The 26437-nt window shown below is 35.2% G+C and overlaps 2 protein-coding genes and 1 long non-coding RNA gene across 5 annotated transcripts in view; 2 read left to right on the forward strand and 1 right to left on the reverse strand.

The window, feature by feature from the left end:
* The window catches only part of LOC129241785 (catalase), an 82214-nt gene extending 78018 nt beyond the window's left edge, over positions 1 to 4196 (forward strand). For both annotated transcript variants that reach the window (XM_054878295.1, XM_054878294.1), the window contains exons 2-3: positions 2443 to 2964; positions 3032 to 4196. In XM_054878295.1, the coding sequence (XP_054734270.1) occupies positions 2443 to 2964; positions 3032 to 3973 (1464 nt within the window). In that variant the 3' untranslated portion in view covers positions 3974 to 4196. The remainder of the gene's footprint in view (positions 1 to 2442; positions 2965 to 3031) is intronic.
* Positions 4197 to 9659: 5463 nt separating this feature from the next.
* Positions 9660 to 26437, reverse strand: part of LOC129240527 (protein I'm not dead yet) — a 52743-nt gene continuing 35965 nt past the window's right edge. For both annotated transcript variants that reach the window (XM_054876386.1, XM_054876387.1), the window contains exons 3-15: positions 22566 to 22604; positions 22350 to 22488; positions 22094 to 22210; positions 21834 to 21982; positions 21631 to 21745; positions 21478 to 21551; positions 15667 to 15792; positions 15257 to 15589; positions 15093 to 15187; positions 14929 to 15015; positions 14152 to 14345; positions 13950 to 14087; positions 9660 to 10987 (exon numbers count right to left, since the gene is read on the reverse strand). In XM_054876386.1, the coding sequence (XP_054732361.1) occupies positions 10772 to 10987; positions 13950 to 14087; positions 14152 to 14345; positions 14929 to 15015; positions 15093 to 15187; positions 15257 to 15589; positions 15667 to 15792; positions 21478 to 21551; positions 21631 to 21745; positions 21834 to 21982; positions 22094 to 22210; positions 22350 to 22488; positions 22566 to 22582 (1800 nt within the window). In that variant the 5' untranslated portion in view covers positions 22583 to 22604 and the 3' untranslated portion in view covers positions 9660 to 10771. The remainder of the gene's footprint in view (positions 10988 to 13949; positions 14088 to 14151; positions 14346 to 14928; positions 15016 to 15092; positions 15188 to 15256; positions 15590 to 15666; positions 15793 to 21477; positions 21552 to 21630; positions 21746 to 21833; positions 21983 to 22093; positions 22211 to 22349; positions 22489 to 22565; positions 22605 to 26437) is intronic.
* On the forward strand, positions 14296 to 14691 carry LOC129240528 (uncharacterized). Its single transcript, XR_008582078.1, has 2 exons — positions 14296 to 14379; positions 14429 to 14691. It is a non-coding gene; the product is annotated as an uncharacterized LOC129240528 (long non-coding RNA).

The raw sequence follows: 26437 nt of genomic DNA on the forward strand, positions 1-26437 counted from the left end.
TTTCAACGGAATAACTTTATTTTGTACTATTGACTTATAAATTATTTGCGTTAGTCAAATTAAACCAAAGTTTGAAAGAAAACCATGAAGAATATTGTACATATTTTCTTAAGCAATAGGTCTGAATTTCGCTAGATTAGTAGATATCAAAACACTTTCTTGACAAATTGTATATGAAGACACATTTAAATACGAATAAAATACGTAATTTGTAATTGAAACTTAGTTTCACTTGTACCTGCGGCGGTACTGCACTTGGGTACAAGTTTATAATACCTGCAAGCCAAAAACGTTTAGCAAAAAAATCTCAACCCAAAGCACTAAACTTAAATCAAGCTAGAATACAAATTAAAAGCAAGTATGTTTTTATATTTCCTTTTTTATTTCAAACAAAGGAGTGTAAATTAAGAGAAGTATTTTATTATTTCTATTTAACTACCTATTTATGAAATTTCTGCTAATTGGTGGTGTAAATGGAATATGACGAATTCGCAAAACCACAAGCTTTCGTAGTCTATACAGGGTGGGCCATGTAAAATTTGCTTTTTGAATCGGCTATAAAAAAAACTAATCAATATTTTTTTAAACTTTTTTTTTTGAAGATTTGAAGATTGAACATTGCCATTTATGAATGAAAAATAATATCGTTCAAATGACTGCCAGGACTGGCTTTACAGTAGGCCATTCGATCAACCCAATTTTTAAGTTCATTTTCGATTGTTTGGGCTCCAATTTCATGAATGGCAACTTCGATTTCGAGTTTTAAAGCATCAATCGTCTCTGGATGGTTCGCATAGCATTTGTCCTTAACAGCTTAACAGAATAACACAAGACTCATAAAACATTTCCGCTTTTTAAAAGCTTGGGCGACTAAACCAACGGGCTTAAATCACAGCTCTGAGGCGGCCAATTGATATCGGAATTCAAAAACGGTAGCCAAAAGTTCGAGTGTAACTTTGGCAGTGTGACAAGTTGCACCGTCCTGTTGAAACCAAATCTCGTCCATGTCATCCTCTTCAATTTTTGGAAACAACTCGTTGAGCATGTCACGGTAACGCTCGCCTTTACTGTAACCGTGGCTCCTCGCTCATTTTCGAAAAAAAAATGACCCGATGATGCCGCTAGACCAAAAACCGCACCAAACAGTGACTCGTTGTGGATGCATTTGCTTCTCTACAGTAACGTGTTGATTTTCTGAGCCCCAAATCCGACAATTTTGCTTATTGACGTAGCCACCGATGTGAAAATCAGAAAAGAAGAAGAAGACTCACCACTTTGGAAATAGGTTTTCAATATTTCCCCATTTTGTTCAAGCGTATAGCGTCCCATTTCGTAAATGTCAAAAAGCAAACGCTATATGGCCCACCCTGTATATATAAATATATAATTGGCGCGTTTGGGTGTTTGGCCGAGCTCCTGGTGGTGTGCGTCTTGATGTTGTTCCACAAATGGAGGGACCTACAGTTTCAAGCCGACTCCGAACGGCAGATATTTTTTATGAGAGGTTTTTTTCATGGCAGAAATACACTCGTTGGGCGAAAAGGAAAAACACTTTTCATTTTGGTGTTTCAGGGAGTTTCGAATCTACGTCTTCCGAATGGTAGTCACGCACTAACTCATTCGGCTACGGCGGCCGCCTAGTCTATTGAACGAAAGTTTAATGAGTTAATGCAAATATTATATTGATTCTGACAGAGGAAGCAAAGATCGGAATTGGTTATTCCCTAAGGCAGGAAAACACAATCAAAGTTGGAAATCACTTAGTTGAGCTATGCAGCAGCGATCTCATAAATGAAAAATGTAATTTATTTATAAAATAATTGCATTTTTTCAAATACTTATTAAAATACGCGAAAGCAGAAAAACAAATGTCAATGGATAATACAAAAACTCAATCAAATAGATCAAGTCAGTGTTGCCGACCAGATTTTTCGCATCAAATATTAAATAACGCATGAAACCATCAACGTTTGGTTACGAATCGTCTAAAGAAATGAAATGGATGCAACAAAAGCTAATGGAGCCAAAACATTCATTCATTTTCATTGATATTTTTGTCTTCTATCTGAAAAAAAGTTCTATACCACTAAAAACACTATAACCATATCCTCAGATATTGAAATTTTATTAGAATTATTAATTTAAGAAATACAAAATATTTTAATCCCTGACATGCAACATAAAGTTATGAGGAAACTAGATTAGATATCGAAAGGAAATATATACAAATTTAATTAACACCCCCACGTAAATTTAAAAACATAGCTGCCATGAGCTCGTAAAATAATTTACACAAATCTAGATATAGTATATTATATACCTACACTAGTACGGTTGCTGAAACATATCATACATACATTCGCATGTGAATTCAATACAAAGCCCACACCAAAAATATAAAATCATTATTAATTATTTCTTATTTTATTTATTCTTTCGCAGGCTTCTCCTGGCATTATTACTACAGGAGCTGGTAACCCGGTCGGTATTAAGGATGCCACTCTAACTGTGGGCCCAAGGGGTCCCGCTCTGTTGCAGGATGTTAACTTTTTGGATGAGTTGGCTACCTTTGACCGTGAACGTATACCTGAGCGTGTTGTCCATGCTAAAGGCGCAGGCGCTTTTGGCTATTTCGAAGTAACACACGATATTACAAAATATTGTGCAGCTAAGGTTTTTGAAAAGGTACATAAGCGGACGCCGATCGCTGTACGTTTTTCCACAGTTGGTGGAGAAAGTGGATCCGCTGACACCGTTCGTGACCCGCGTGGTTTTGCTGTTAAATTCTACACCGACGACGGCATTTGGGATTTGGTTGGCAATAACACTCCAATTTTCTTTATTCGTGATCCGATTTTGTTTCCCAGTTTTATCCATACACAGAAGCGCAATCCTCAAACTCATTTGAAGGATCCAGACATGTTCTGGGACTTTTTGACTCTTCGGCCGGAAAGTACTCACCAGGTACAACTAAATGATAGTATTAATTTTGGATGGAATGATTTAATGGATATTTAATTGGTATTTGCAGGTATCCTTTTTGTTTAGCGATCGTGGAATTCCCGATGGTTTTCGTCACATGAATGGTTATGGTTCTCATACCTTTAAGTTAATTAATTGCAAAGGCGAGCCGGTATATGCCAAGTTCCACTACAAAACAGATCAGGGCATTAAAAATCTTGATCCAAAGGTTGCCCAAGATCTAGCAGCAAGTGATCCTGACTACAGTCTTCGAGATCTATACGATTCTATTAAGAATGGTAATTATCCCAGCTGGACGTGGTACATTCAAGTGATGACATTTGATCAGGCCAAGAAATTTAAGTATAATCCATTTGATGTAACAAAGGTTTGGAGTCACGCAGACTTTCCACTTATACCGGTTGGAAAGATGGTGCTCGATCGAAATCCGACCAATTACTTCGCAGAAGTGGAGCAAATCGCTTTCAGTCCAGCACATTTGGTACCGGGCATTGAACCATCGCCTGATAAGATGTTGCAAGGTCGACTTTTCTCATATTCTGATACACATAGACATCGCTTGGGACCTAATTACTTGCAGATTCCCGTTAATTGTCCTTATCGCGTTAGCGTGAAGAACTTTCAGCGTGACGGTGCAATGCGTGTTAACGACAATCAAGGTGGCGCTCCTAACTACTTCCCGAACTCATTCTCTGGGCCTGAGGAAAGTGCTCGTGCAAAGAGCTTGATGCCGTGTTGCCCTGTACAGGGTGACGTATATCGCTTCAGCAGCGGTTTCACTGAAGATAACTACAGCCAGGTGACCGATTTCTGGGTTTATGTGTTGGACGATAAAGCTCGCCAGCGTCTGGTAGCTAATATTTCTGGCAGTTTGAGCAATGCCAGCCAATTCATTCAAGAGCGCGCTGTGAAGAACTTCACCTTGGTTCATGCAGACTTTGGCAGAATGCTTACTGAAGCCCTCAACTTGGCTAAATCTGCTAAAATCTAATAAGCGAATGCTTTTATTTACTGAGCAATGAATTAAAATACGTGTTAATACAAGGAACTATCACTTGGTTGAGGGTCGCTTTCAAAAAATATTTCTGTTGATATATTGTCTTTACATATAATATTCATTTTTTGTATTGAAAAATCGTTTTGGATTTAAATACAAGTACTTGTATAAATATATGTTTTTTTATATTTTCAATAAATTGAGTAATAAAATGCTATATGTGCAAATTTTATTTAATAAACATAAAAAAATAGTACTCATATACGAAATTGCACATTTTTTTTCACTTGTTTTCTTGTGAACCTAAAATATCTGCATCGCTCCTAAATACTATTCATTTTCTATATTTTCCATATAATCGGAAATGAAATTAAGATAAATTAATTTATTTTGCAGATTTACCGATTAAATAAATTTAGTACTAATATGCTGAAGACGATGGAGGCAACAGCTAAAGAACGTACGCTGTAAAATTTTAAATATACTTAAATGTTGTTATAAAGTATGTGACACCCTGGCAAAACGGCAGTCTGTATCTATCGTGGTCTGTTTCGGCTTTTTTTTATTTTGACCAAAAGTTATGAGTCTTCGAAAATTTCATTTACATGATAATAGCTAAATGCCCGATAATAACGTTGGGTGATTGGATAACCTAAAAACTAGATTTGGCGACTGATCCACAATTCAATCAATACTCTTGGTATAGTCAATTACAGGTATTGTCTTCGCAGAGAATGCTTATTCCGATCCGAAAAACATGCGCAATTTGTAAATAATTTTATAATTTTTTAAGGATCCACTTCTGTACCTAATCTTCACACCTTACTACATAAACTTGCGATATTTTCCTAATAAGCGCTTAAAAATATTTCCTTCAGCGACTTAATTTTTATGCATTTCTGTCTTGTGTGAAATTTATATTTAACCTTCTACTGCATTGAAATGTTTAAAATAATGAAAATAAATAAAACACCGTAAATTTATGTTGATTGAGGGTAATTTATTGCGTATTTAACAAAAATTAAAAAATTCACTTGGCGGTTTGGAAGTAAAAAAATGAAGCCATATATGGCCTTATATGCGTTTAGGCTTATTTTTGGGAAAAAAATTTATTGGGTATGGAAACTTGTAAAATAGTTCCTTTTGTCGTTGTAGCACAAGAACACGTTGCACTTTTCGCAAAAGGTGTATGAGCGAAAAGAGCAATCATTTTCACAAAGTGGTCGGTTTTTCATCCATTTCGGGAAAAGGCCTATTCCGTCCGTCCGCACAGAACTCAAGGGGAAATCCTGTCGCTTTCTTCTTTTACTGCTGGTAGGTATATTTTCTCTACTTGCCGATGGAGAGTTTGAGGGTGTGGATATATGTCGTCCTCGTTTTTTCAATTTACCAACTTTGCAAAGATGTTCAGCTATTGCAAGCTTGAAGTCAAACAACGGCATATATTCTTCCGACTTTCGACGCCACAAAATCCAAGCATTGACAACGCACATATCAATCATATGAAAAAAAATCTTTTTATACCACTTTTTGTCCTCAGTTGTATTCTATAAAGGCCTAGTAAAGAATCCAGTAAATCAACGCCACCCATATAATAATTATATACATCAACTGCCCTAGGAGAATTGATTTCAATATACTTCTTCTCAATATACTTCTTCTCTCTTACAGTACCGTTTTTTTCGTTGACATAGGGTGACATCCGACATAGGTTGAAAGAATATTTACCACTTTGTTGTCAAACCAAGTGACCAGACCAAGTTCAACTCCATCAATGTCTGCTACTTTTTCAACCACTTCCACGGCCTAACTTTTTCATTTCTTTTTCGGTTGGCATCTTACAATTTGTTACACGATTTAATCTTACTGTGCCTAAAGGTAATATACCATTTTTCATTAGATACACCTGAAGCTTCGGACTGTTAAACCAATTATCAAAAAATAGTTTATAGTTTTTTCCTTTTGGTATTGTAGGTGCTAGTCTCGTTACAACATTTCCACTTACTCCTATATTTGGTGCTCCTTCCGGGAATGTATTGCTTGAGCTCCGGCAAATATATCAAAATCGTAACTAAAACCTGAAACTCCGCTCAAGACAAAATTTTTGAATCCCCATTTGTGGGGTTTAGCTGGATTGTACTGTTTGAGATGATGGCGGCACTTTGTGGAAATTATTTGTTCATCAACCACTAAATGTTTTTCTTTGGGTACAAGCAACAATCGAACACGAATTTTGTCTAACAATGGTCGAATCTTAAAGAGCTTATCAAACCCGAGTTCACCTGGTATTTTATATTTTCATTATTATTGAAGTGTAAAAATCGTTTGATGTTTTCCTATCTGTTACATGTCATTGCGTTACGTACAAATTCTTGGCCAATGAATGTGTTCCAATAATGTCTGGATGATGGCAGTTTTATCAAAGACATGTATATTGTTATGCCTGAAATAATTTTTATAAGTAATTTTTTTAACTTTTTTACTTGAACTCACCTATAAACTGATCAATCTCGTTCCGAGTAATATTGGTAGGTTTATTTATATCCATTTGTAATGCAATTAAATTCGATTGTTCTACAATAAAGTTCATCAAATCGTCATTGAAAATAAAATTAAACATATCTGCTGGTGTCTACAGTTCCTCAATAAAGTCAGGAAGGTTTGAATCTCCTTGAAATGGAGAATTTTCACTAGAATAAGGAGGAAAACAAATTTCTTTCCAAATTGGAGGTCTAGGATTTTTAGCAGATTTTGCATTTGATGTAGAAGGCTTGTTATAGTCATCTGAGTCATCGGTATCATCAGTCTCTGGTACATAAATATGCTCCTGTTCTGGCGGTTTACTTACAAAGTCTTCTTCGTCGGTATCAGATATGTAGTCATCATCACTTTGATCACCTCTATTAACTTCATAAACATACTTTAAGTTACAATAAAATGATCGTACATTCATTTCTAGGAAATTCCATTGCGATTTATCAAGAACAAAACAGAAATATGTATATATACACATATGTTAGTTCATTATTTACCTTAGTGCATGAACCCCATATATGGCTTCGTCAGTTTTTACAAAAAATCAAACACAAGATACTTACTTTTCATATAAATTATATTTTTATTCAAAAAATAACTTCACTTTCTATACAAATATATATTTTTTGCTGTAGTCTTGCTTTTATTTTTTATGCAATAGTGCACATAAATCACTTCAAAATTTGCTTTTGTTCTCACACTTGAAGCACTCAAAAAAAGATAACGGAAAAGGTAGCTAAAACACTTGTTGACAATATTTAGTTTTGCGTATGAGAAGAAAACAAAGCATAGAATGTCATAATTATTATTCTCTTTTGATTAAGTCCCGTTTTTTATAAAAATACAACACAATCAATGGTAAGAGCCATATTTGGCGTTATATGCGGTAGAGGGTTAATACGGGTTTTCTTTAAAAAAATGTGTTTCTAATAGCGGTCGCCGCTCGGCAGACAATGGCAAACCTCTGAGTGTATTTCTGGCATGAAAAAGCTCCTCATAAAAAATATCTGCCGCTTGGAGTCGGTTTAAAACTGTAGGTCCCTCCATTTGTGGAGCAACATCAAGACGCACACCACAAATAGAGGAGAAGCTTGACGCGCCAATTTTATATACATTTATATATATAATTTATTACTATTCGACTTTTTTTTTTGAGTATGGAGAAGGTTATAGGATTTGTAATAATTGAATGCGATTGGAGTCGTGTGTTGTCTGATGTGGTTTATTTTCTTATTTCTTCAACTATTGAGGGTACTTTGAAATCTCAATGAATTTTTGAATTTGTGACTTAATAAGAGAAATTTGCGATCTCTCTGATAGTTTTCGACTGTAATCTTTGAAGTAGGAGTTAGCTGCAGTATTCCAAAGTTGAATGCCCTATGTCCATATCGGTTTCAAGATGCCTGAGTAAAGTGAGAGCTTACACACGAGAGAAACGTGAGAATAACGATGTAGTAACCAATATAGGCTCTTGAGTTCTGAGCCCTCCGTTTGGTAAAAATATGCGTTTTCCATGTAAATTTGCTATTGGCCCCTATTATGAGTTACATTCGATCTTCGATATTCGTTGGTTGTCGAAGATCGAAAATCGAATGTCAATTTGGTATTATGAGCGCTGCAACCCTATCGAAATTTTCGTTTTTTACCGAATTTAGAGTCGAATGCAATTTTACTTTCGATTGTGTTGCGTATTGTGTAAACTTGTGGTAAACTTGTTAAAATGTAAGTTTTTTGCGATTATTTATGGTTTTATAGTAACCAAATAATAAATATATACTAATTTTGTTAATTTTATGCAGGTCGAAAGTCGTGAGTACCAAACAGCAATTAGAAAGGCTGGAATCATTAATGGAAGAGAATCCACAATTCGCAAAAGGGATTTGCACCAAAGTTCAAGCAGCAAAAAAATGGGAGGAATTTACAACGGAGCTGAATTCCTTGGGTCCACCAGTTAGAACGGCAGCAAAATGGATTACGGTTAATAATGGTTTTTTTTTGTGATGTTTATAGAAATACATTTTTATTTTCCCTTGGCAGGTATGGGCTGAAATACGTAGAGGAACTGAAATACATATTTTTTTCGAATGACGGATAATTGAATAAAGAAAATTTATAACAAAAATAAAACAGAAACTGTGGCGTAAAGGTTTCTATTTAATACTTTTTAGATTTTTCTATAATATTCTAAGAATTTAATTTCTTATGCTGTATTTGCTATAAAAATGTGCTTTTCTTTGTTGCAGATCAGCCTCTGTACTCTTAAATTGTATCCATCTTTGGCAAATATAATTTTCCAGGACATCTATTATTTCCGATAGCACAACAGACACAGTGGGTTGAGCAAGTCCTAGCATACCTTCATTACCAATACTCAATTGGTACGATCCCTGAGCATAAAATCGCAGAACTGTGTCTAGCTTTAAAATATTTGGAATGGATTTGGCTCGGGTGCACTGCTGCAACTGGTTTTCTGTACTGGACAGTAGGTTCATAAACGCCTCTTTAGATAATCTAAAGTTGTTTAAAAATCTGTAAGGAAATTTCTGTAATATTAAGTACGTCAACACATTTTGAAAATTCTAAACGTACTCAGTGGAAGCCATTTCTAGGGGGTTGGATGAGCCCCTCAACTGTTTTCTACTTCTAGCTAGTTCCACTAATCTTTCATCGTCCGATAAATCGGCGAACCACAACTCCGTTGTACTCATTTTCACAAAAATACTTTTTTTAACTTTTAAAAATGTTGTTAGCAAAGAATTTCAACACAATCGGTTTTTCTTTTATTTTGATTTGCTGTATCAGCTGAGAAAAAATTATCTATTGTAAATGCGTCGAGCGATCGAAATTCACAATATTCATATTCTTCAACGAATGAGCACCATAATACCAAATGAAAATTCGTTCGATCAGCACTTTCGACTACAGTCGAAGATCGAATGTTGCTCATAATAAGGGTCATTTTCTCGAGTCCTTTCTGGATTTTTTGGAAGGCCACATGCAGGTGGGAGTCAATTGTTGGCATCATCCGCAAACGTTCCAACTATTGCTTCTTCAGAAGCTGGTATATCATATGAGTATAGCATAGTTCTTGGGTCCCTTTTGCTTACTTGCACTCTCGTATTCTAAATAAGTAATTTTAAAAATGTTATAATGAGTTTTGTGCATTTATTTGTTGTTCCACTTTTTTTAATCAATAAATAGTCATTACAGTATCTTACAAATTTACACTTTTCTTTAATGGTTCAGGTGTTAGGTAATCATTAAATTGTCTGTTTGTTTTGCTTTTTGCTTCAATTCCAAATTGAGGTTATGCTAAATTTTCTATATACATACAAACATATACAATACAGATATGTATTGCGAGTGATTAAAACTAACTAGTGGCACTACATTTGTTTTGCAGTATCAATTCCGGGAGTGTCGATTTCTACAACATTGTTCTTTTAAAATTTAGAATCTTATTTTTCTAAACTAATTTCTTTTACATAACTTTACATTTGATTATTCGCTAGTAAAATTACACGTACCTTCACTTCATTCCACTATGTACTTATATAAATGCAGTGTAAACGCGTAAGTAACATTGATTGATATGCCGTTTTCAAAATTTGAAACTTTGTCGTTTTTTCACCTCCTCAAGTTAGGGCAGATTCAGACAGAAGTGTAAATGACCAACTCAATTTGGCATGTGTACGTACATATGTATGTATGTATATGCATGTTTGCCATAACATTTTTAAATACTAAAGTAAATGCTTTCTAAATGGAAAACCTGTAAGGAAATGTCATGTTCTAAGGTACTCTCAACATATTTCAGTTTCATTGAATTTGAATATAAAAATATATGGATATGTATTTACATATAAGTACATATGTACAAACATATTATATATGTTTGTGTGATATTTTTAGATATGTTAATGTTAAATTGAGTGTTCATAATTTCAAAAACAAAAATGTTGATTTTATAGGCAACGTGCTCGAACATTTCTATGTACATATGGTATATCATATAGTGCTTATGTATGTAGGTATGTGTGCTTACATCTATTGATTTATACGATGCTTTTATGCAGTACGTATTTATATGCACAACATACAGGCAATTTTATTTCTACACACGAGTATAACTCAAAACGTGGTTCCATGTCAGTTACTTAATGGTTTTAACATTCGGCATATTTAGTATTTTTGTTTTCATTATACAAATCGCATCTTAAATCCTGTACGCCGTCACCTAATCGACAGTGAACAGTTTTACTGGGTCGTTGCATTCAGAACTTGAAGAAGTATATTCGATTCTGGTGCCAGAGTTGTAGCATTGAAAACAGTTGCATTCGTGGTAATGTTTACGTTTGGATTTACCCAATCTGGAAATGTGGTCAAGTTTGGATATACGACTGTACCCCATGTAAGACTGAAAATGTACAAGACGATTATACTGATGATAGTGGGTCCAATACCAGCAACGGCCTGTAAAATTTAACGAAAATTAGACATTAAACACAAAAGTAAATTTAATAAAATTTCCATAAATTTTATTAATATATATTGAAATGCTTCTATCGCGTAAAAGGATTTTCATTCAATCCATATTACCTACATAACACATGGGCTGAAACGCCCCGGGCCTAATACATACATAGATGAAACTACTTTTATTGTATTCACCTCTTTTTCAGTTAAAAACTGCTGTTAAATTTTCATGATGTTCTCTTCATTAGTTCGTGAGTTATTGTGCTAAGAGTGACGCTACTTTTGCTCTTTTCAAAACAATGGATCAAAAAGAATTTCGTGTTTTAATTTATACTCTGCTTCTTGATAGGAAAAAATACCTTTCAAACGAAGCAATGGCTTGTAAAGTGTTATGGGGGCTCCGCTCCATCAGAAACAACAATAAAACGATCGTTTACTCACTACAAACGTGGTCATAGAGGCATTGATGCTGCACAACGCAGTGCACGTCCAAATGAGAGGTAACACCAGAAAATATCAATAAAATCCAGAAAATTGTTTTGAATGATCGAAATGTGAAGTTGCGTGAGTTAGCTGACATCGTATAGATATCAAAAAAAAAAACGTGTTGGCTTTATATTGCTTGAGCATTTGACTATGAGAAAGCTCTATTAAAAGTGAAATTACATTGATGAATAAAGCTAATTTTTAACCAAAAAAAGTGTTTTCTTCCATTTCATTAATTGTACCTCATTGAAGTGCCCTTTGACATTTTTCGTTTTCTTAGATAAAAATTAGTCAGTTGCTAGGCTATGAAATGCATAAGGAATTTATCTGAAAATTACAATTTGTTGTTTGTAAACAGTAAAAAAGCTAGCTAAATATTTTTAAAGTGATTATCAACTGGCCTCTAACTAAAGGGTGATGTCATTTAAGAACGTGGAATTGCTCAGACTGCAGCACTCACTTGCCTAGCTACCCAGGAATAATATCACTAAAGTTATCAAATTCTAAAAGCTAACTGCCCTAAGACTCAAATTGTCATTGAAAATGCTCCAGGTTTCAAGGAAAAAATGTCAGTTTGTTGCTTAAAAATAAAATTAATATAAGTTAGGTTAGTCAAGATGCTAATTAGAAAAATTTACTATTTAACGAAACATGAAAAATGTGTTGAACTGAAATATCAACCACTTGTACATCTCAAAAAACTCTCATGTGGCTCCATTTTACAGATACTTATGTATTTACGTTAGACACATTGACAATTCTAAAATAGAGAGTAATTTTTTATTATTATTATTATATATAAGAAAAGTAGAGGAGATCCACTACTTTAGGGGTTAGGTGGGTTTGAAAATTTCAAAAAATCGAATTTTGTTTTTTTGTCTCATTAAATAGTACAGTATGTTTAAAATACTCTCCTAAAATTTTAAGTCAATCCGAGTAAAATTCTAAGAGATAGACCCTTCAGAAGTTCCGCCCATTAGGCCACGTCAGTTGAGCGCTTCGCTCGTATACGTGTTTATCTCAAAACTCCATTTTTTAAGTCGGTGGACACGATATCTCGAAAAGTTATGAAGCGATTTAGTTCAAATTTTGTACAAATCTTTGAAATAACATTATCTAGTTATTGAACGAAGGATTTTTTTTTTGTTAATTACAACAATTTTTTTTTAGCCAATGTATGTCGAAAATTTCACTAAAAAATGTGTTTTTTGGTTCAAAGCCTGTCATAAATTCAAATTTTGATTTTTTTTCCTTCGTACAACAACGAGATTTATCCATGTACTAACGAAATCAGTTTGGTTTTCTGATTTTAGATGAACCAATAATGAGCTATGCTGTCCACGGCAAGAGCATTTTTTTTTTGAGACGTCAAGGAAGATGAGGTACCAACGGCTGAGTTTTCGAAATTTTTAAATAAAAATTTCACAAAATACTGTTTATATATGTATCTTAGATACAGTGAATTGCTTAAATAAAATATATGATTTTATATACTAAAAAAAAATAGTCAAAATCTTCTTTTTTTCATCCTCTGAAACCCACCTAACCCCTTTACATTGGAATGGAGCACTAGCTCAGAGAGTAATTTATTTTACAACCAGCTATCTAATCATTAGACCACCTGACTACATTATTGGAACATTTATTTTCACCGCACTTAATTTCAATACATTGAAAATATTTAAGATTTATTTTCCCCTAACTATACGATATGCTAGTCTAAATATTATATTATATGTGCGGCTACTCTAGTCCATTGCGCGCTATACATGTATGTATGTATGTATGTAAGTTAAGATTAGTAGTGTTCCCTAGCAGTTGTTGCTAATTATCATGTTTTGCAATTCGTGCACCCCAAAAAACATGCAAAGGGGAATTCGAGAGCGTAAAGGGACATTTAATTTTGAGGGGAAGTAGCAAGTTTTTACTGGAAATATTTCTATTTGTAAGAATTAGGTAGTAGAAAAAATAGCTAGTTACAGACACTACAGTGCCGAACACTTTTATACAGCAGGTAAAAAGACGTAAATGGGTTAACGTACACAAGTTGTTTATTTTCATGTTGTCAAATGACATACATCAAATACTTATTTCACTCTGTTCAATACACTTTGGAATAAAGAAATAAAAAAATCTATAGTGGAAAATTTAAATAGAAGCACGTTTTCTTATGTCACAGTATAATTCGCAATTTTCAAATTTTTTAACCTTTTTGAATTATGCGCCATTAAAACTTCCTAGTTTTACTACTTTGCGTTATTTGTGATCATTGTTCTTTTTATGATAATTGCCTCTCTCAGAGCGAATGGTGGTACTGGAAATCTACTAGAATGATTATGTCTGATAAGTTTGAAAAATCATTAATTTCCAAAATGTCAATGTGTTTCCCTTTTTGTTATATATACATACGTTAATGAAAAATTGCAAAAAACTTAATCTACCTTTTTAAGGGATTTTGACTTTTGGAACTTACCATATCTTTTGATCTAATATTAGCATAACCAGCCACCAAAGCATTGGGTGGCGTACTCACTGGCAGATGGAATGCCAAACTGCAGGCAAGTCCAGCTGGCAAAATTAAGTATAGAGGATGAACTTGAATAGCTTTTGACTGAAAACATAAAATATTTTTTTTGTAAAACTAACTCTTGATTTAAGTAAATTTGGTATTTTACCATTTCAGCCAACACCGGAATAATGATGTTTGCGATAGCTACGTTGGAGCTGAAAGCCGTTAAGAATACAGCGACAAGGATAACCATCAGTAACAAAAGAGGGTGTGACAAATCCTTCAACACAACCAAAGAATTGCCAATCAATGTTGACATACCGCTTTCTTGACTGCCTTTAGCGAGTGCGAATCCTCCACCTATTTGAATGAAAAATTGTTATTTCAAGCATCGGTATGTGTATGTACTTTTACATACATATATTAATATTTCAAATTTACAGCACGCGACAAAAGGATAGCATTTCAATATTTTGATCAGTTATGACTATTTTTCTAATAGAGCTAAACGCTCATTGTCAAACAAAAATCATATAAATCCAAATTGCAAACTTTATACAACAATTACTTACTATCACAACTTATTGTCACAATTCTATTGTTTTTAATTAGAATTTCTTGAAAAAATCTAACATTTGGAAAATGTTTAAGTTCCGAGAGCGGAAAATATTATAAAAAATCAACCACAATTTAAAGCAACTTCAAATTTACTGTATATTATAGTACAATTTAGTTAGTTGTAAGCTACGTACCAAACAATTTTGAAGGAACTGTTCATTAAGTTTGTGGAATTTTTCTAATTTTTGTATGAGGTTCGAAATTTGGGTTTATACATTCAAAAAAAGAAAACAAAAATTATCGAAACTGGTCAAACAACTGGTTGAGGTGTTGTCGTTTACCGCTTTGCGGGCTGTTTCTACTTATCTTTAAAAATAAAACTTACCAAGCAAGAAAATCAGACCCCATGGCACTTTAGTTTGAATGAATTTCCAAGTTACCAGGGATGGTGTTGTACCAGCAGTCGCAGGACCTTTAAAAAAAAATACAAACATATAAAAATTTACCAAACAGGTACGATAATTTTATGCTAGTGTCACATTAGCTTACGTTTGCAGACACAGTAGCGCAAGAATGCATAGTTTGCTGGCAGAACGAAACACATGATAACCACAAATATAGTGGGCATAGAATTGAGAACTTTTCTGAAAAGTAAAAAGTGAGAAAAATAATACCTTGAAATTAAATAAACATTAAAATATAAATTTAGTTACTTTGTGCTGAGCCAATCGCCCCAGCCAGGGAAAATGCGAGGTTGCCGAGTAAAGTACATTATAACCATAAAGATGAAGAGGACCATAACTTGTATTTCATGCGCTTTCATTGGTCCCAACTCCTTGTAGCGTTGGTCAATGACCTTTTTAGCAACACCAGCACTGCTCTCACCCAATCTAACTTCCTCGGCTTCTTTGCTCTTTGGTCGGAACAAACCCATGAAATGCCATTGCAACCAAACGTATGTTAGGCCCGTGTAAACCAACATTGAAGGCACTGAATAAAACATAAATGTCGCAAAATCCATTTTTTCCTTCGAATTAGGGAAAGTTCTGTAAAAAATTATATATTCAATACCAACAGCAACTTATGTAGGAGCACCTGAGTTTTAAAATCGGACGATATTTACTCTTCATAGATGCCTTTGAAAGTCAAATTAGTCGCTGTGCCTATAATTGTACCACAGCCACCCATGGACGAAGCGTAAGCGATGCCCAAAAAATAGCACAGTGTCATCTTCGATGGATATGGCGGTCTGAAAATTTAAAATAGGAAAAAAAATTACATGAAGTAGCTGATGTAATGAGTTCATAAAAGTGAATTGAGAATATGTTTTATGATGAAGATCCGAAAAAAATATACAAACTAATCAGTTTAAAAATCCTTACGGTAGATTTGGTTTTCATCGCGATTAATTTCTAATAAAATCTCCTAAAAAAGGCACAGCTTGTGCCTACACTTTGCTATAATTTTGTTTTTTAATATGATACAATATTGTGCAAAATATAGTCGATCTCCAAATAAAAAGATTTAAAAAATTAGTTTTCATGGGAATACACGTACTTAAACGTTTAATTTAAGGGATCAGCAAATATTTGTCTAAGATGAAGCACACAAAAGAAACAACAAACAACTCAGTCCACTCTTTATATGAGGAGTGCCGTAATTTGTATTAATTTTTCTGACAAGTGTCCCTAAACTGTTACACAGTACAACAACGTTTACAAATCTTTCCTCAAACCCAATAACCAGTTCGTCAAACTTCTCAATGAGTCAGTGCGTCGCAAAAATGCCAGAAAACGAGAAATATGATTTGCTGCAGTTGAGACTGTTCGCGTTTATTTATATTTGTGAATTTAAAGTCGATTTTAAGAAGAAAGATTATTGTCACTACCACTTGACGAATTTGTTTGATTCAAGAAGGGAAACCCGCTGTGAGCTGCCACACTGAAAACCTCAGACGTTAGAAGCTGAGGATTTCGAGTGACAACAACTCATACGGATATCTACAGACCCCACGTAAAATGACACACACATAAAATTACAGTTTAGTCAAGACTGATAGATTACGAGGATGCGACCTCCGTGAGAGTATTTCTGGCTGTGACATCACAATTGGACACGCAGGAAACAGAACGAAGAATTTGCTCGTTAACAACAATAAAAATGAACGAATAGGGGAGACTAAATTTGGTCTAGATGGATCTTTATGCAACCGCTTACTTTTTAGTAAAATTTGCACCCGATGTTAATTTTCGGAATCAAACAAACTCATAAACAATTCGAGCTATAATACAATCTATAGTAATACCAGAGGGACGGATGAAAATGTAGTCTTCACATATAAAAGGTGGGCGTAATTTTTATCCGAGGCGGCCGCCGTAGTCGAATGGGTTGGAGAGTGATTACCATTTGGAATTCGGAGTACGCAGGTTCGAATATCCGTGAAACACCAAATTGAAGAAGGAGTTTTTCCTAATAGCGGCTACCTAAGTTGGGTAATTTTGGTTAATTTATAACAGAGATATCACGTTTTTTTTCTTTTTCGAATTTACCATTAAAAGTCGTTGTTATTTACCGACTTCTTTTCCATTCTCAATACCAAAGAGTAGTGTGTGTACCAAGTTCCATTGAAATATATTAATTTTTGGTCGAGTTATCGTGTGCGCGGAAGGACGGATAGACATGGCTAAAGCAGCTCATGTCGTTATTCTCAGAAGTTGGCAGATCTGTATAGCAAATGTCAATATCTATTTCGATTCTTTTATGCTGTTATATATGTACAACCCTTATGTGAACAAAACTAGAATGCCCTTGAGCCAGTGATGGTAAATGTAGGGAAAATTCCCTACTTGTAGGGATTTTTGTCGAAAAAGGAGGACAGATTTTTTTAAATTCTGTAAAAGTAGGGAATTTTCAAAAAGGACAGAAAAAATTTTAAAACAGCGGGAAAATTAAAAAAGTTCATTTAAAATAAGAAGCCGCAGATTTCATGCCAGTATTTTTTTCCTTATGGCAGCATACTTTTAAAGCGTTAATACGGCAACATTGCCATTTTTTCTTCGTTACCGCTAATGCGATTTTTTCTTCGCGCGAAAATTGTTAGTTGTCCCGCGTTTCCTGGTGCTTTTCACTTTTGAATTAAGTTTGCAATTATTTTAGTTTTAGTATTTTTTTATATTTAAAATTTATATATTTTACAGAAAAGAGCTGCTCCTCTTCGACTGACTCTTTGGAGGAACACCAGGAGAAAAATTCAAGTATCGGACAAAAGTTCAATAACAAGTGGCTCGACGACGACAATTTTAGTGGCTGGTTGGAAGCTGTGGCTAACGATCCATTCAAATGAAAATGCGCTGCGTGCGACAAAGTTTCGAACTGCGGCAAGTCCGATTTTCAGAAGCATGCCGAATCAGAAATGCACCAAAAAATATGAAGGCAATAAAAAAGACACCTAAAATAAACAGTTTTTTTTTTTTTAAGAAAAAGCCGAGTAAACCAAGTGGTTCCAGAAATTTCGAAATAAGACTTAGCATGTTCTTCGCTGAGCATAACGACACGCTGCAAATGGTTCACCCCATTTAATCCCAATCTTAAAAGTAATCGTGCCGGATTCTGAAAAAATAGAAACTCTGTCTTGTTTTAAACAGAACTGAATGTAATGAAAAAGTCTAATTTCACAGGCCTGCAAAATCTCGCTTTTTTACAGTTTCTAAAACGGCTATAGGTGTTTCCTGAAGGTTTTTTATGCTGAAAACGAATATGACCTTGAAAATGCTCCAGCACGTCAAGATTTTTGGCAATTTGAGGTTAAATAGTCAAAAAATGCAGATTTTGGCCATTTTTAAAATTTTTTTTTTGAGCAAGGTAAAGTTTTTTTTTAATTTTCCACAATGGCATCGCAAAGTACTACTCTTTAGCTTTAAGGTCCTTTTTTTAAAATATTTTTACGATTAATATGAAAAAAGTTATTCTATTTTGAATTGAAGACTTTTAGATATGCAAATTCAACCTTTCTAACTCTCTAACGGCCCTGTAAAGGGCGAATTCAAAATAGTATAACTTTTTTTATATTAATCGCAAAAATATTTTTAAAAAAAGTCCTGCGATGCCGTTGTGGAAAATTAAAAAAAAACTTTACCTTGCTAAAAAAAAATTTAAAAATGGCCAAAATCTGCATTTTTGACTATTTAACCTCAAATTGCCAAAAATCCTGACGTGCTGGAGCATTTTCAAAGTCATATTCGTTTTCAGCATAAAAAAAACCTTCAAGAAACACCCATAGCCGTTTTAGAAACTGTACCTCGCAGGACTGTGAAATATATCCGATACATTTTGGTACATAAACTTTATTTTTACTTAATTGTAAGATGTGAAAAATTGATGGGTGATATAACTTTTTAATAATTTTTTTCGTAATCAGGACACCAAATTACAAAGTAATTAGTTAAAATTATCGAACAAGTTTTTTGGTTGCTGGCCTGTGTTTTTAGTCTTTTTGCGGTATTTTTCATTATATATTATATGTGTTTATAATATAATAAATATGTGTATTTATATATATTTTTGAAATAAAATTTCTTATTAAAGTGTCTTATAAAGTGTCAAAACAGCACCAAGCCCAAAACTTAAGCAAATAATTCAATTTTGACGTTGCAAGTGCCTCATTATAGTGTAAACACAGGAGAAAAATGTGTAGGAAATTTTGTAGGGAAAATTTTTTGAAACGTAGGGAAAAGTAGGGAATTTTTTTGGGCTGTGTAGGGATTTTTGAAAAAATTATTTACCATCACTGCCTTGAGCACAAGTGCACTGGTAAATGACAATATAATAATAAAATGAAAGCAAATTCTCAACTATGATATTACGTCAGCAAATCAACTAATACTCTCAAATACTCTGAGAGCGGATAGCGGTGTGCGGATGTCGCCATTGTATGGTATAGAAAATTGCAATTTGGTGTGAAATTTGTGCTAGTGGAATCATTGGATGTTATTACTTTTAAAATGAGGCATGACATTGATGTATATATGAGGATGAAAACATTTCATTGTGTTGCAATCTAAATTGAATGCTTTCCAAAACTATTCGTTCTATGAACAAAATACTCGTAAGACCACAGATGCTGCAATATGGAGTTCATGAATGCAGTGTTTAGAGGGGATTCGTTTAGCGAATATGAAACAAATCATACATCACTATTACTGGCAAGAACCAAACAATAAAACAAAATAAAGTTAGATATTATGTATTTTTTTTTCAATTAAAAGGCATGACTCAAATAGACATATTGAAAATTCCTTTAATCAGACTTACTCGATATTTTCTTAGTTCTTACCTTGAACTTCAAGGTTACTTATTTCTCTTTTCTTTGCATCCTTTGTACGCAAACAGGGGATTAAAAATAAGTATGTATTAGTATTTAAGATATTTTTGTAGCTCTATTTAATAAAGACAAATAAGGTGTGCGAGTGAGATTAAATTGCTCACATCAAACCAAATTATCCAGAATTTAAAAACAATACTCCACTAATAGAGCAGTTCTTTCATTCCCGTAATCAAAAGTTCTAAATACGGTAGGAAATAACCGTTAACGAAGTGTTTTATGAAGTGCATTCCATCATTGAGAAGTAGCAATACTAGATGATGAATTACAAGTAATATACATATACAAGTACAAACATATATATAAACAAGTATTGTACATACATCGTTTTCGGCAGCTTTGCAACAAAAAAGCCAAATAATTAAACCAATCGGATAGTGAAATAAATACTTTGTCCGTGGTAGCCTTAGAACAAAAGATAGTCTGTCGGGAGCTTCGTTTGTGGCTATTGAGGGGAACGATGAGGATTTTATTGTTAGCGAAGTGACTTGATTGAAAGTTATCTAAAGTGGATCAGATGAGCTATTCTTTGTGAATCAAAAGTTAACCCTTCAGGGTGGAGCTCAAAGCTGAAAAGCCTGAACTTAAAAGTTGATTAGTTTGATGGTATCTTACTATCGTTTTCTGACTTAGGATTCATAAGTTATATTAAAAGCCCCGACATTGAGAAACGGATGAGAAACACATCAGTTACCTTGAATTGCTATTGGAAAGAACAGAGGTATCTCGTAAAACCAATTATTTTGTATGGAGATGAGATTCTTTGAATAGCCTGCATTGGTAAAGCAGTTTCAGATCGTAAGTACAAAGAGCTATCCTTATTGATGTCGGTGAGATACTCACTACTTTAAGCGCTTAATCTTACGTTAAACGCTACTCCCGCAGACATTCCTTCTGGGAGTACGCAATTAACCTCGAATTAGGCTTTTAGATTACAATAGCGTTCTTAAGGAAGTTGTTGATTTTACTTACTAGGTTTTTACACCTTTATTTCCAACACACGAAATTATTGGAGAATGCCTCATTAGCTTTGAGTATCACTAAAACATTTCTTCGTCTAGTTGATATAAGAACAAAGTCATGATAAATTGGTTGCACAGTGCTCCTCTATTTTGGTTTCCTGCTGCAACGAGACTGGGGATCTTTCTGATCAAGGATTGATAGAAGACGGTCAATGGTAGCACTCTTAACCAGGTGAAGTCTCCACTGTGGTAGCTACTTAGTGTACCACGAGGAGCAGTCATCTCAGTAATGAGTAGGGGTACGAAAGTTGTTATAGACAAAAACGAGTTTCTAATTTTTATTAGCAATTCGCCACTCTATTTACACGCGTCTTAATCTTTTCCCACTCTTCTTTGTATATCTGTTGGTAACACAATGTACAGTTCTTTTCTTTCAATCTTTCTTCCCTTTTAGGGCTCTTTAGCTCAACCTAACATCTTACTAAAAGTATCGACTAAACTTAACAAAGTACCGAGGACTCACTAGAGACATATCATATGTACCTTTATAATAACATTTACATGTTTGAAAAAAGTTTATTGTGAAACTTACTCTTCATCTTCGGCGTTGTCCTTCTTTCCGACAATTTTATATTTAGGCTCCTGGTAAATTTTGCAAAGTCCTTGCTGTTTATTAAATATGTTCGAAACAAATATATATTCGATTTATTATGAACATCTAGCCATGGTTTCAAAAAGGTATTACCGCTTGAAGTTCTTCCAAAACAGCCTGTATAATTGGGCACATCATTGCCGTACAGGCGGCATTCGAAATCCACATAGATATAAACATCGTTACCATGATTAAACCGAAATGTAATCTGAATTTAAGAAGGTTGATTAAATATGTTTCATTCTATGAGTCGGGTATAAATGATTTTTTTAGCATCTGTGTATTTTCTAGTTCACCTTCGGGGACTGCAACCAACCATCTGAATAACGCGCAATGCCAATCGTTTATTTAAATTGGAGTACTCCACAGCGAGAGCCACCATTATTCCACCCATGAACATTACCAATGTATCCTTAAAATACAACAGACACGTCTCATTGGAACTCTGAAAAATAAAACGAAATCTTATCATTCATACAGGTCACGTGCATTCTTGAATTTATGCTTGCATTTGAAGAAGATTATTTTGGTGAAAACAGCGAAAAGAGACACTTACCATTATTCCCATAACAGGAAATGCCACGATCGGAATCATCGAGGTGACGTAAAGTGGTAGTGCTTCAGTAACCCAATATATTGCCATAACCAAGACCAAATACATGCAGCGAGATGCCTGGGAGGAGAAAATTTGATTTTATATATATTTTTATTTGAAATAGAAATAAACTAATAATTAAAAAATAAATAGGGACAATGCTTTGCATATTCCTTATATTACTTTTTATAACTAACAATTATCATTCACTACTTACAGGTGAGTTATCTGCCAACATGACGGGAAGAGTCAGCAGTGGCGTTAAAAGAACGACCAAACCCTTCCAGTGGTACGAAAAGAAGTTTTTCGCATTTTCACTGTATGATGCTGGCCTCGATGAGGCATTCCCCACTTCACTGTTGGCAAAAAGTTATGTAATAATAATGATTAATTTGAATAATAAGTTTTAATAATTGCAAGTTGCTTTACTCACATTTCCATTGTAAGCATTTATCTCCTTTCCGCACAGATTCTGAAAAAGGTAAGAAAAAAGGTTAATAATTACAAACAATTATTTGATGATTACAAATGTAATTTCAAAATATCAAGTCGATCGGTAATGACTAAGTATTTGAGCGTTCGTTGCTCCAGATCGGGTTTCAAAATTCATCTAAGGGATATCTCTAGAAAGAATTTTATTAACAAATCCATTTTGATTTTTTTGTAGTTGTTTCAATGTTGCAAGTTATGATGTACGGATAAACTGTTACCCATTTTTGTTTTTGTTTTTTTAGGTGTCTTCTGAGACTCATTGTAATCCGCTTAATTTTCAATATTTTGACATGAAAGTTGTGGGAATATTGTTTGAATGTTGCATTATTATATGAAAATTGACTGAACTACCACTATCGCCAAGAACCAAATTCTTAAAAACATTGTTTTTTTAAATCGAAATGCGGTAACTTGGAGTTTTTAGTTGTACATTTGGCATTTTCTCATTTAACAATTGTTTGCAAATTAAACGAAAGAATGCTTCGCTCGAGCGGAAGAGAGAATTCATTATGTGCTTTAAAATTTGATGGTCGCAATGGTGCAATATTCGAGTAAGTGATGCCAGTTCACCTTAAGGGACAAATATGTGAGGCAATAACAACCAAAAGTATTTGGAACAAGGGCAACAGGAAAGATTTTCCTCCCTGGTGAAGCAAGACGCTGACCGACTTGAAAAAGAAGGTTAGGAGGGTTTTTAACGAATGCTACCAAACTAGGTTAGGTTAGGTTGAAGCAGTTGTCTTGTGGGATACACTCAGGCTCATAGCCCATTGTGATACCGCGTGGGGAACTTGTCCCTATCTCTTCTAAAACCAGTGTGTGCTTTTCAAAAATTTAAAAATATCTCTGATTTCTGTAGAACTGAGATCTTGCAACTCATTAAAAAATTGTCTACCCAGAATAGTAAACCTGCGTCTATATAGAGCAAGACAGTGGCACAGTAGGTGCGAGATTGTCTCTGCCTCGTACTCTTCTAGATAACTTCTACAGAAGTCATATGTTTGCACACCCATCCTTTGGTCGTGTCTACCTATTAGGCAGTACCCCGTTATGACTGAGATCAATATGCTAAGACTGTGTTTATTTTGGCTTAGTAGAGATTCTGTGCGTTTAGCATTTAGAGTCGGCCACAGTTGACGGGCGATTTCGCCGGTATTCGGTATTCCTATGTCATTATCTATGTACCCATCAGACAATTTAGTGCCGAGTCTCGCTAGTTCATCGGCTCTACAGTTACCCTCAATATCGCGATAGCCAGGAGCCCATGTGAAATGACTAAGCCATCTTGCTAAGAGATGTTTTGCATTTCATGGCGACTGTTTTGTGAGGGATTTTATCGCCGCTTGGCTATCAGTGAAAATGTAGATATCATTTCCGGATATCGCATCACACTGTATCAGTGTCGCGGCTTTTATTATTGCCATCAGTTCAGCCTGAAAGACACTACAGTAGTCGGGGAGCCGAAAACTGAAGGAGATACCCAGACGCTTGGAATATATACCTCCGCCCACCCTGCCCTCGAGTTTTGAGGCATCTGTGTATGCATGGATGGACTCGCCCAGTCTCACATCGTCCCGTTCCCACTCTTCAATTGAGGGTAGGAGGTCGTAAACTATGTAATGGCAAGTAAAGGCGGGAGTGCATAGTCCACCAGTCCGGGAAGCCCCAAAGTGCCAGCCAGGATTTTACAGTGACCATAAGCCACTTATTTAGAGTGTTCAGTCTTATTGCCGCACGACGTACGTTATATATTGCCTGCAGATCTACCGGAAGGAGGTTTAATGTCGCATATAATGCTTTCGATGGTGTAGTTAACATGGCGCCGGTTGTCAGAACAGATGCTAGTCTTTGAACCTTGTCAAGTTTCTTGATGTTCACACTCTTCTGAAGAGCATCCCACCATATTACAATACCATAGGAGAGAATTTGCCTAACCACTGCTGTGTAGAACCAATGTATCATTCTGGGTTCCAATCCCCATTTCTTCCCAATAAGCCTTCCGCAGGAGTACATTGCGGTCATAGCTTTGCCTGCTCTGTCTGCGACTGTGAGCCCCCAATTTAGCTTCCTATCTAGTATAAGTCCTAGATATTTTGCCCTTTCTATTACTCTAAGTGGTTTCCCTCCTAGGAATATTTGTTGAAGAGGAGGTGTTTTGTGTTTCCTACTAAAAAGTATCAGAACCGTTTTTTCCGGATTTACTTATAGTCCTCGACTTTAACACCAAAGTGATAATCTGTTGAGAGATCTTTGTTAGAGATCACATAATGTTGAAAGGTGTTTCCCCGAGATTGCTATTACAATATCATCGGCATATGATATTATTTTACCTCCAATTTTTTCAAGTTCTTGTAGAAGATTATTGACAGTTAGGTTCCATAGAAGTGGAGATATTACCTCGCCTTGGGGTGTACCCCTGATCGGAAATTTTTTAATGGATGTGTCACCCAAATTTGCTCTTATCGTTTGCCCAGTTAGCATTCGTTCTATAAACGAGACTATTGCATTGCTTACTCCCATTTCCGTTAGCGAAGTGGTAATTGCTTCCGGATATATATTATTGACGGCACCCTCGATGTCTAGAAAGGCAGCGAGGGTATATTCTTTGTAGTGAAGTTCTCGACTGTAGGACTACCCGATGTTTCCCTGGAATCTATCCCGTCAGTTGACAGAATCACGTGGGCAATAAATAGTTTTTTTCTTTAAATATTCTGGTTCTGAAGATATCTTGCCTGAGAGGCTTTAGAAAACAAGTACCTCGGTGGTTCCTGTCCTGCAAGAAATCGACTTAAGCCTTACACGAGGTCGTAGGGACTGTGGAAAAATCTCTGGATGGCAAACAATTCACTTTGGCGGCCTTCATAGATATAGAAGGTGCTTTTAATAACATCAGGGCGGAGTCAATTATTACTGCGTTAGATAGACTAGAGGTGGAAATACCTATCTGTCTCTGGATCTTGTCCCTGTTTGGTTGCAGGGAAATTAATGCGGTCGCAAGAGGGGCTAAAGTCACTAGATTCGTTCACAGAGGAACGCCGCAGTGAGGTGTCCATTCGCCCCTACTTTGGCTAGTTGTAATTGACGATGTTCTGATAATGCTAAATAAGGGTGGGGTTGAGGTAGTAGCATACGCCGATGACTTGGTCCTGATGGTATCGGGACCATTTCCCTCCGTCATGGCTGAGACTTTGGAAAGGTCTTTGGCTGTACTCAATCGCTGGGCTGCCACTTGCGGCCTCCGAGTCAACTCTAACAAAACGGAGCTGGTGTTATTTACCAGAAAATATAAACCTCCACCCTTTCGACTTCTCAAATTAAAGAACCACGTTCTCCCACTCTCATCAGAAGTTAGGTATCTTGGAGTGATACTTGACTCCAAACTCTATTGGAAGCTACACATTGAAAATCGAGTAAAGAAGGCCAGTATAGCCTTCTACTCCTGCGAATCTATGTTCGGTAAAAAATGGGGACTCAAGCCACAGGTCGTGCTGTGGATGTACAACGCAGTGGTTTTGCCAATTTTAAATTATAGATGCCTAGTTTGATGGGTGATGGCATCACCGGAGCATGTAAAACTTGCCCCAGTGCGCCCCGAATGTCGTTTTACACTTACTTCCTAACGACTTTTCCGTCATTTCCATCGCAGCTCAAAGTGCAATCAGGCCAAAGGAAATTGGCCTTTGGAGGCAATCTCTCAAGAGACATGGTAGCATTTGAAATTGCTGAGGAGCTTGCCAGGAAGGGGACTGAATTGAACCCCCTCCCCGGTCATCGGCATCCATCTGACGGTTGTTAAAGGGAAACTGCACAAAT

The sequence above is a fragment of the Anastrepha obliqua genome, chromosome 3 (assembly GCF_027943255.1).
Source record: "Anastrepha obliqua isolate idAnaObli1 chromosome 3, idAnaObli1_1.0, whole genome shotgun sequence".
NCBI classification, from domain to species: Eukaryota; Metazoa; Arthropoda; class Insecta; order Diptera; family Tephritidae; genus Anastrepha; species Anastrepha obliqua.